This window comes from Eulemur rufifrons, chromosome 12, assembly GCF_041146395.1.
Source record: "Eulemur rufifrons isolate Redbay chromosome 12, OSU_ERuf_1, whole genome shotgun sequence".
NCBI lineage: Eukaryota > Metazoa > Chordata > Mammalia > Primates > Lemuridae > Eulemur > Eulemur rufifrons.
In genome coordinates, this window is record NC_090994.1 from 8,690,253 (window position 1) to 8,699,427 (window position 9,175).

A 9,175-nucleotide genomic window follows, 5' to 3' on the forward strand; every position below is an offset into this window, starting at 1 on the left:
ATCTGTCCCCGCCCGGCGTTTGCCGTGTTCCCACTGCCTCTGCCACCTGTCAGGTGCCGTCTGCTCTGCAGACCCCTCCGAGGGGAGCGAAGAGCCCCCCTGGGGCACCCGTCCCACCTTTGGTCCTGCCCGTCCAACCTTCCCTATGCAGTCTTTTCCATCAGCTCTCTGAGCAGGCGCAATCCCCGGGTCCTCACAGGGGATACTGGGAGGAGGACATTCCAGAAAGCTCTGTGGGAGCGAGGGTGGAGCTAACTCTTCCCCTCCCCCGTCCGTCCCCCACAGAAGCCAAACCAGAGGGAGCATGGAGCTGCTGTCCACCCCCCACAGCATCGAGATCAACAACATCACCTGCGACTCCTTCCGCATCTCCTGGGCCATGGAGGACAGTGACCTGGAGAGGGTCACCCATTACTTCATCGACCTCAACAAGAAGGAGAACAAGAACTCCAACAAGTTCAAGCACCGGGTGAGTAGAAGGACCCGTGCCTGGACACCTCTCCCCAGCGCCTGTCCTTGAAGGAGGCAGGAGAGTGGCACGCCTGGAAGCGGTGGTGCGGAGTCAGAGGCCTGGTTAACATCCAAGCTCTTCTTGCTGTGTTATCTTGGGAAAGTTACTTGACCTCTCTGAGCCTGCGTTCCTTGCCTGGTGATAATGCCAACCTCACAGGGTCGTTGAGAGGATCCGATGAGTAATGTTTGCGTGGTGCTTGGCACGGGGCCCAGCACAGAGGGAGTGCTGCTATCAGCGCCACGACGGGGACTTCAGACAGGGGCAGAGAGCCCGGGCGGGGTGGGGCCGCAGGCATCACATGTGGGGGTGACGTCTGAGGTCCTGACACAGCCCCACTCGGGGAGCAGCCTTGTTGGCTGGGTGGGCAGCACGGGCTTCGGGCAGGGGTGGGGCCGCCTTGCGGGGCACTCAGCGCCCCCCCGGCCCGCTGTGAGAGAGCCCTGTGCGAGTGTGTCCTCTCCCGGGGTGAAAAGCCGGGGTAGGGGCGGGCGGGAGGAGGCCTCCCATCCTTGCAGGCTGGCAGAGGCAGGGGAGAGTGAGGCGGGCACGAGCCGGCGCCCAGGACAACAGCACCGGTGCGGGTTACTCACCCTCTCGCTCTGGAACCGGCTCTCCCAATCTGGGTGTCTTTTGGCAGGCCAGTTGCCACGGTGACGTGAATGTTCAACACCACCCCCTTAACCCTCCCCCCCAAAGAATAAGGCATATTTTTCCTTCCTCCCTGGCTTCTCAGCATTTGCCGTTGCCGTGGAGACGGCACTGCAGTGTGCAGAGCTCTCGAAGTCTCCCTCAAAAACGGAGGCCTTGCCGCCCCCAACTTTGGGGGCCTTCTCCCCTGGGGCCTTTTCCTTCAGTTCCCAGGAGAACGGGGTGTCAGCGGGGCATAAGGAGGGGAGAGGCTGGAAGGGTCTCTGTGGCCTTCCTGGTGGCCACTGCTGGCTTCTGCAGGAAAATGGTGGCCAGGACATGGAGCCATTGGATCCCTGAGACTCTGGCCCTGCTCAGGAGGACCATCTGGGGAGTGGGGATGCTAGTGGATGCCAAGATTGGGTGTGCCCCCGAGTTTGACTCCTGGCTGTCCATCTCTGCCCTGTTTCTCAGGATGTCCCCACCAAGCTTGTGGCCAAGGCGGTGCCGCTGCCCATGACGGTGAGAGGCCACTGGTTCCTGAGCCCCCGCACAGAGTACAGCGTGGCCGTGCAGACGGCCGTGAAGCAGAGCGACGGCGAGTACCTGGTGTCCGGCTGGAGCGAGACGGTGGAGTTCTGCACTGGGGGTGAGCCCTGCCGTCACGCCTCTGTCCTGCGGCTTTGGCACACCTGGCTTGGTTGTGGTCAAGACAGGGGCTTCATCTTAATCCAGCAAACACTTACGACCCCCTGCTATACACCGGGCAGTAAGCTCAGGCCACGTGGGCGGGGGGTGGCGGGGACCCCCGCGGACAAGACCTTTTCTCTTCCCACGTCAGAGGCAGACGTGAGCACTACTGATGGTGCGGGCAAGACCATTTCTGTAAAGGGATGAAGTTACTTGCCTGGCTTGGTGCCAGAATCTTTTTTAAGACCATGGTAAAATATGCGTAACATGAAGTTTACCCTCTTGACCCCTTTTAAACGTACAGGTCGGTAGCGTCAAGTAGATTCCCACTGCTGTGCAACCCATCTCCAGAACTCTAACCCTCTAAACAACCATTTCCCATTTCCTCCGGCAACCCACATTCTCTACTTTCTGTCTCCATGGGTTCGACTCTTCTAGGGACCACACATCAGTGGAGTCATACAGTGCTTGTCCTTTTGCGACTGGCTTGCTTCATGTAGCACGATGTCCTTATGGATCGGCCATGTCGTAGCATGTGTCAGAATTCCCTTCCTTTTCCAGGCTGGATAGTATTCCATTGCGTGCACAGACCACATTTGGGCACAATCACATTTTGCTTGTTCTGAGCCTCCGCTGAGCCTGGGAAATGGGCCCTGTTCGGTGGCCCTGCAAACTCTCTTAGTAGAACGTAACCCGCAGACTCCAGCACGAACGAACACACACACCCCAGGCGTATGTGTGCTTGGTCACCGGTGACCCAGGATCTGCCCTGCAAGATTCCATTCTTTGGTGTCCACGGGGAGAACTGCTCCAGATCTCTCTGTCACAAGGAAGGGGCAGGGAACTTTCTCAGCCCCAGGCCTCCGAGGCTGCTGGTTTCATGCTCTGCCAAGGTCTATGCCCCAAATCTCCTTGAGCTGCTGTTGTCTTTAGAGTGATGCTTTTTTCCTGGTTCTACTACAAAACCCCACTCTCTGGGGGCATTCCTGCTCCTTGCGGGGAAAGCTGCTTGTTTACCCCGCAAGACCTCCACACGTAGTGGGCGTTAATTCAAACTGGGGAGCTGGGCACAGCTGCCATCCAGCCCACACTCCTCTTGCCAACCCGAGCGCTCCGGCCAGGGCTGCATCAGCAAGGACGGAAGGGCACCTTTTTCTAATTCGCACCGAGGTCCCGTACAGCTGGCAGCAGCCCTGCCTGGGCCCCAGGGGTTCAGCTTTATTATCCTGTGTCCAGCCTTCTACCCTGTTTCTCCCGGGATGCCCAAGCAGAGGGACATTGCCCCAGGCCCAGGTGCCCCTAGATTCTTCGACCACCCACCTGTAATTACAACCGGCTTCCAGGTGGGGCTGTGGGCAGCCTCCTATCCGCTGCTGGACTTGAGGGGCTCTCCCAAAAGGACCTCACTTTCTACCCTCTCGAGTCCTTCTTTTGCCAGCTTGTCCTCTTTGCACACAAGGGTGCCCTGGGATGACAGTCCCTGGGGCCGGGAGTGATGACTGGGCAGCCTCCTGCCCTTTCCTGACCCGGAGAGCCCTGAGCAATGAGGGTGCGGAGGTGACGAGGACAGGCAGTGTGCTGCTGTCCCTGTTCCCTGCAGAGGCTAGCTAGCCTGTTCCCATTAGAGTCCAAGGTTCCACGACTTGTCTCCTCTGCTGCTCTGGCCTCGGGTAGATGTTGGCCGGATGTGCACAGTGGTGGTGGGAGTGGGGGGACAGGAGGCGGTTGTGACCACTTGGCTGGCCCTCGCTCACCTCACCCCATCTGGGCTCTTGCAGACTATGCCAAAGAGCACCTGGCCCAGCTGCAGGAGAAGGCTGAGCAGATTGCTGGCCGCATGCTTCGCTTCTCTGTCTTCTACCGCAATCACCACAAGGAGTACTTCCAGCACGCCAGGTACAGCCGGGCCCAGGCCGCCCACCAGGCCTCCCCTCCCTGCCCCAGCCCCTCTTGCTCCTGCCCTGGCTGTCTGAGGTCACCTCACCCTGCCATTTACCAGGCCCTCCTCCGGGCTCCTTATGCCCTCACGTCACCAGGCTGGCAAGGAGAGCAGGATATGAGAGGGTTCCGAGCACCAAGGGCTCTAGGCAGCTTCCAGCTTGGTGGCTTCAAACTGGGTGCTGAGAAGCCTGGGCTCCAGGGGGTACCTCGGGGAGCCCTTAGAATGCTGCTTAGGGCTGCGAGATCAGAGGATGGGGCGGTGGGCCCCACCCCTATCGTCCGGCCACGGCAGCCGCAATGGTATTTGCCTGTGCCCTGCCTATGTATAATTTTCTTGGGGGAAAAAAAGAGGGGGGTTCTGCAGTCCAAAAACGTTTGAAATTTGGTGATCTGATCCAACAACCCCCGCATATGGATGAGGAACCTGAGGCCCAGAGAGAAAGCAGGTTGTCCAGTTGAGCCAGCGAATCACTTGTCACTCAGTACAGCCAGGACCAGGCAAGAGCGAGGCGGCACAAGGGGCTGTCCACCCTCCCCCATGCCTGCTCACACTGCTCCAAGTCTGTGTCCTTCTGAAGCTGAGCCAGGGCGAGCCGCTGCTCTGACTGTCTTTATCCTCGTGGTTGGCTGGGCTGGGGCATTTCGACCCTACCCCAGGGCAGTGAGGACCTCGGGGTCTTCGGTGTTGGTATTAAAGAAGAGACACAGTGGCCCAGTTTGGGCTCCGTCACCAGTGAGACAGAGGGAGGCTGGGAGCACCCATGTGTGCCAGGTGCCGTGCTTGGTGCCAGGACATAAAGACAAAGGCACAGTCTACCCTTCGGAGAACCTCAGAGTGGGGTCAGGGAGGCAGTGTGGAAAGATTTGATGTAATGAGTGTGCATAATTGTTGAGCAAAACTCAGCATCCTGCACATGGTAGGCGGCCAAATATTTGTCAAATGCAAGTGCCGGCTGTTCCCTGGAGGTTTTAGAGAGTGGCGGACACTAGTGCTGGGACTTGAAGGACGATTAGGCGTTTGCCAAGCCAGGCGGGGAAGGGTGGGCAGGGTGGTCAGTCCAGGCAGAGGGAGGAGCACCAGGGAGGGAGAGAGGGTGGGTGGTAGGAGGTGGGCAGTGACAAGGAAGCCGGAAAGACCAGACTCGAGGGGCCTTGCTTTTCATGTGAGCCCATCAAAGGGTGTCAAGCCGGGGAGTGACAGGTTCAGATCCTTCTCTGCAAAGGAGTGGGCTGGATGAGTTCCCTTCCCCCCGCTCCCTGCTCTTGCGTTCTGGAATGCTCTACTTGTGACTAGTGGGGGTGGCTGGGAGAGGGCTGGGAGCTGGGCTGGCCCTCTCCCTTCTGGCCCCCGTGCAGCCCCCGAGCTTGAGCCCGGCTAACCCGCGGCATCTGCTCTCGCCCGGGCTGGCAGGACCCACTGCGGGAACATGCTCCAGCCCTACCTGAAGGACAACAGCGGCAGCCACGGCTCCCCCACGAGCGGCATGCTCCACGGGGTCTTCTTCAGCTGCAACACGGAGTTCAACACGGGCCAGCCCCCGCAGGACTCCCCCTACGGCCGCTGGCGCTTCCAGATCCCAGCCCAGCGCCTCTTCAACCCCAGCACCAACCTGTACTTCGCGGACTTCTACTGCATGTACACGGCCTACCACTACGCCATCCTGGTGCTGGCGCCCAAGGGCTCCCTGGGGGACCGCTTCTGCCGCGACCGCCTGCCCGTCCTGGACATTGCCTGCAACAAGTTCCTGACCTGCAGCGTGGAGGACGGGGAGCTGATCTTCCGCCACGCCCAGGACCTCATCCTGGAGATCATCTACACTGAGCCCGTCGACCTGTCCCTGGGCACCCTGGGGGAGATCAGCGGGCACCAGCTCATGAGCCTGTCCACCGCCGACGCCAAGAAGGACCCCAGCTGCAAGACCTGCAACATCAGCGTGGGCCGCTAGGGACTCCCAGGGAGCTGGGGGGCCAGGGAGAGATGACGGGAAGATGGAGGGGCATGGCTCAGGCTCGGGGAGCTGGCTTTCTCTCCCCTGCACCCCTGCTCCCTCCGCTTGGCCCGGCCACCCTCCCCCTGCCCCTTGGCACTGGAGGCAACAGATGGTGGTCCTCTTGGTAAGTGTGGCCCCCCCAGGCCTGGTGGACTTGGAAAGGCTGCTCAGCCTCAGTAGGTTGGTGGGTGGGTTGGATCCCTGGAGAACCTCCCCTTCCCTTTGGTCTCCCCGTCCTGCTGTTCTTCGTGTCCCCCAGGCCCTGTCTCCCAGTGGCCTGTCCCCTCTCCCAGGGAGCCCCACTGGGCTGGAGCCCCGTGCAGCTTGGCTGCCTCCAGAGGACACGCGGAGAGCTGTGGGGCGCCCTTCCTCAGCCCCAGCCACCCCACTCAGGGCCGACCACAGAATGCCCCCTCCCCACCGAGCTGGGCCTCGGGGCCTCCCACCACAGGCCCGGACCCCTGCTCCTATACATAGTCTCCTGCACCGCCGTGACGCCCTGGCTTCTCTTGGCCCCAGAGAACCCTCTTCCTGCATGGGGGAGCTGTCCCTCCCTTTCTCCACCTGCCCACTGGGGACGCTCCTCCTGTTCTCTAGAAAGGGACCCTCTGTTTTTTTTTGGCTTTGGGGGCTTCGGGCTGCTGGGATTTTTCCATCCTTCTGCCTGGAGGTGATATGTGCCCCAGCACACCTTCTCTTTGCTCAGAGCACTGGGGTCTGGGACAGCAGCCTCTGGAGTTGAGGAGGGGGAAGGAGTCCCCTGAGACCCAGAGGCACCCCTTCCTCAGCTGGGAGTGGGCTACCTCGTGCCCTGGCGGGGCCTGGCATGGAACCGAGGGCTTTCCCGCAGAGCCCTGGCACCCTGCCTGGCTGTGCGCTTTGCTCGCTCGCTCTGCCACGGGGCAGTGACTGTACTGTCCCTGTGCATGACCTGGACTGCAGATCCCCTGCCACTCGTCCTCCCGCCCGCACCGCTGGCGCCGTCTGCTCTCCTGGCCACCCCAGGGGCTGAGGGCCCCTCCCCAGGGCAGTTCTTGGTGAAGTCGCTCCTGGGCCTCCCTGCATTTTCCTGCGGTTGTGCGGGGCGGGGGTGGCGAGGCCGGACTCCCAGGGCGAGCAGAGCAGGGGGGGAGCCCAGGGGAGGAGCTGAGGGAGGCAGCGAGCTGCTTGGGGGGTGACAGAGGTGATGTCAGGTGGAGAAGAGAGCAGCCCCCACGGTGACTTCCTCAGAGGTGACAGAAACCACAGACACGCAGCTGGGTTTCCGTGATGAAGGACAGAAGCGGCTGGCAGGCCAACAGGGCCACGCCTTGGCGAGGGGCAGGTGGACAGCTGGTCGCCTCCCTGCAGCCGGGAGTGGTGTGGGTGGCTGCCTCAGTGGGGTGGCGCAGGCTCTGGGAGACGCGTGGAGAAGGAGAGAACACGGGCCCCAGGCCCTTCCCCCTGTGCCGACAGCATTGCTGTGGGGGTGGCCCACTGCCCTCCCCGGCCCCCGCGTCCTCCCCGGGCTGGGGGCTCACCCGCCTGTGCTGTGCTTGCAATGTGTGTCAATAAACCACCGCGGCCCGAGGGCCCCGCCTGACCGAGTCCCTTCGGGCTGCTATGACAAAATCCCGTAGCCTGAGTGGCTCGTGCACGACAGGCGTTTATCTCTCACAGCTCCAGAGACCGAACCAAGATCAAGGCGCTGGCGGATTCAGTGTCCGGCAAGGGCTTGCTGCCCGGTCATAGTCGGCCGTCTGTTCACTGTGTCCTCACACAGTAGGAGGGGCGAACGTGCTTCCTCGGGCTCCTGTTACAAGAGCACCAATCCCACTCGTGTGACCCAAACACCTTCCGGAGGCCCCGCCGCCCAACTCTAGCATTTTGGGGACTTAGGATTTCAACCTATGAATTTGGGGGAGACACACATTCAGATCATAGGGCTGCCCCTCTTTGGGCCCTGGGAGGGGTGGGGTGGCTGAGTTGCACAATCCACAGAGCTCAAATGGGGAGGCCCCCGGGACAGCCCACCTAGAATCGTTCCAAGGGAACACCCATGTCCCCCGGTGGGAGCCCAGCCTCAGGGTGCAAAGTCACACCTCCAGCGTGGAAGGGACTTTAGAGTCCTTTTGTTCCACCCAGCGCTTCCCCTGTGGGGAAACTGAGGCTCCTAGAGGAGGACCCGCAGCCATCTGGAGCCCTTCCCGCTGTAGCAGCTTGTCACTGCTTGGACCCAGACGCCGTGGAATTTCCCTCTCCCAAGAGCCCCGCGTGCCTGCCCCCAGCAGGGCTGCCGCGTGCAGAGCTGACTCAGCTCTGCGCCTGCTGTTACGGATGCACTGCCACGGTCCTCTCTGGAGGCGGAAAGCTCCAGAAAAGTCAGAGGCACCTCACCAACACCGCCTGACTCCAGGCCACACTAACGCTTGCCATGCAGAGCTTGGGCACAGCCTCTCTGGGGGAGAAGCAACGCTGAGGGCGGACGAGCGCTTCCTGCTACGCGCCAGGCACCTACCTGGGGCTGGTGGCGGCTCCTGTGGCCTTCCCGATGGCCCTGGGCAGTCTTATTCCCACTTAATGGATGAAGACACTGAGGCACAAGGAAGGCCACTCACGTCTTACAGCCAGAAGGCAACTGTGCCCAGGATTCGATTCAGGAACTGGAATCTTTCCATTTTCCCCGCCCTGGGCCCATCTACCCTAGTGTGTGCCAGGGGCCTCCTGGGGCAGTAAGACCCTCCCAGGGACTTCCTCCAGGTTACTTCCGGCTACCCAAGGCCCTGCCTGGTTCCAGAGTAACGCCAGGGGGTGCTGTGGAGTCACAAACGCCATGGAGGCTTGCTTTAAAGGAGTAGTGGGCAGTGCTTGGAAGATGGGGAGCGACTCGGGGTCCACCCTCCTGCCTCTGCAGGCCTCCCCCACGCGCAGCTGAGAGATTTCCTGAGTCTTCCAGAGGGGCAGGCTTCAGTCTTCCTTTTGTGAACCCTTCTGGGTTTCCTGGGGGCAGAGATTGGCTCCCAGAGCCCTTGTAGGGGCACAAAGGCAGTGAATGGAGGTGGGGAGGGGGAGGCGCCCCATGCGGATCTCTCCAGAGAGCCGGAGGCTTCTCCTTGCTCTGTCCAGATGGCCAGTCCCTGGCACGCGGCCAGCCCGGGCTGCTCCGAGCACTGGTCAGACGGAGCTGGGTCAGGGTGTCCGCCAGTGTCCACTCTGGGGTCCTTTCTGGCCTGGGGTCTAATCTGACCTGGCAGAGGGAGAGAGTCCACATGAGTGCGTGCGTGCGCACACACATACACACACACCCCCTCCCTGCACCGGATTTGGAGGACAGCCTAGGAGGCCACAGAGAGCTCCAAGGTAGGGGACAACCCTGAACCGTAGCGGCCACCGTCCAACGCAGCGTCCCTGAGTTGGCTCTGTCGTCCAGGTG

The 9,175-nt window shown here is 61.5% G+C and overlaps 1 protein-coding gene across 1 annotated transcript; it reads left to right on the forward strand.

Moving 5' to 3' along the window:
- Positions 1–304: 304 nt before the first annotated feature.
- Positions 305–5,718, forward strand: PHYHIP (phytanoyl-CoA 2-hydroxylase interacting protein). Its single transcript, XM_069485155.1, has 4 exons — positions 305–469; positions 1,616–1,790; positions 3,610–3,727; positions 5,184–5,718. Exons 1-4 carry the CDS (start codon positions 305–307, stop codon positions 5,716–5,718), a joined length of 993 nt encoding a protein of 330 aa, XP_069341256.1.
- The last annotated feature ends 3,457 nt before the right edge of the window (positions 5,719–9,175 follow it).

Coding starts and splice junctions, on each gene's coding strand:
- PHYHIP (XM_069485155.1), top strand. CDS start 305: ATGGAGCTGCTGTCCACCCCCCACAGCATCGAGATCAACAACATCACC. Junction 470..1,615: donor CCAACAAGTTCAAGCACCGG/GTGAGTAGAAGG, acceptor CCTGTTTCTCAG/GATGTCCCCACCAAGCTTGT. Junction 1,791..3,609: donor GGTGGAGTTCTGCACTGGGG/GTGAGCCCTGCC, acceptor GGGCTCTTGCAG/ACTATGCCAAAGAGCACCTG.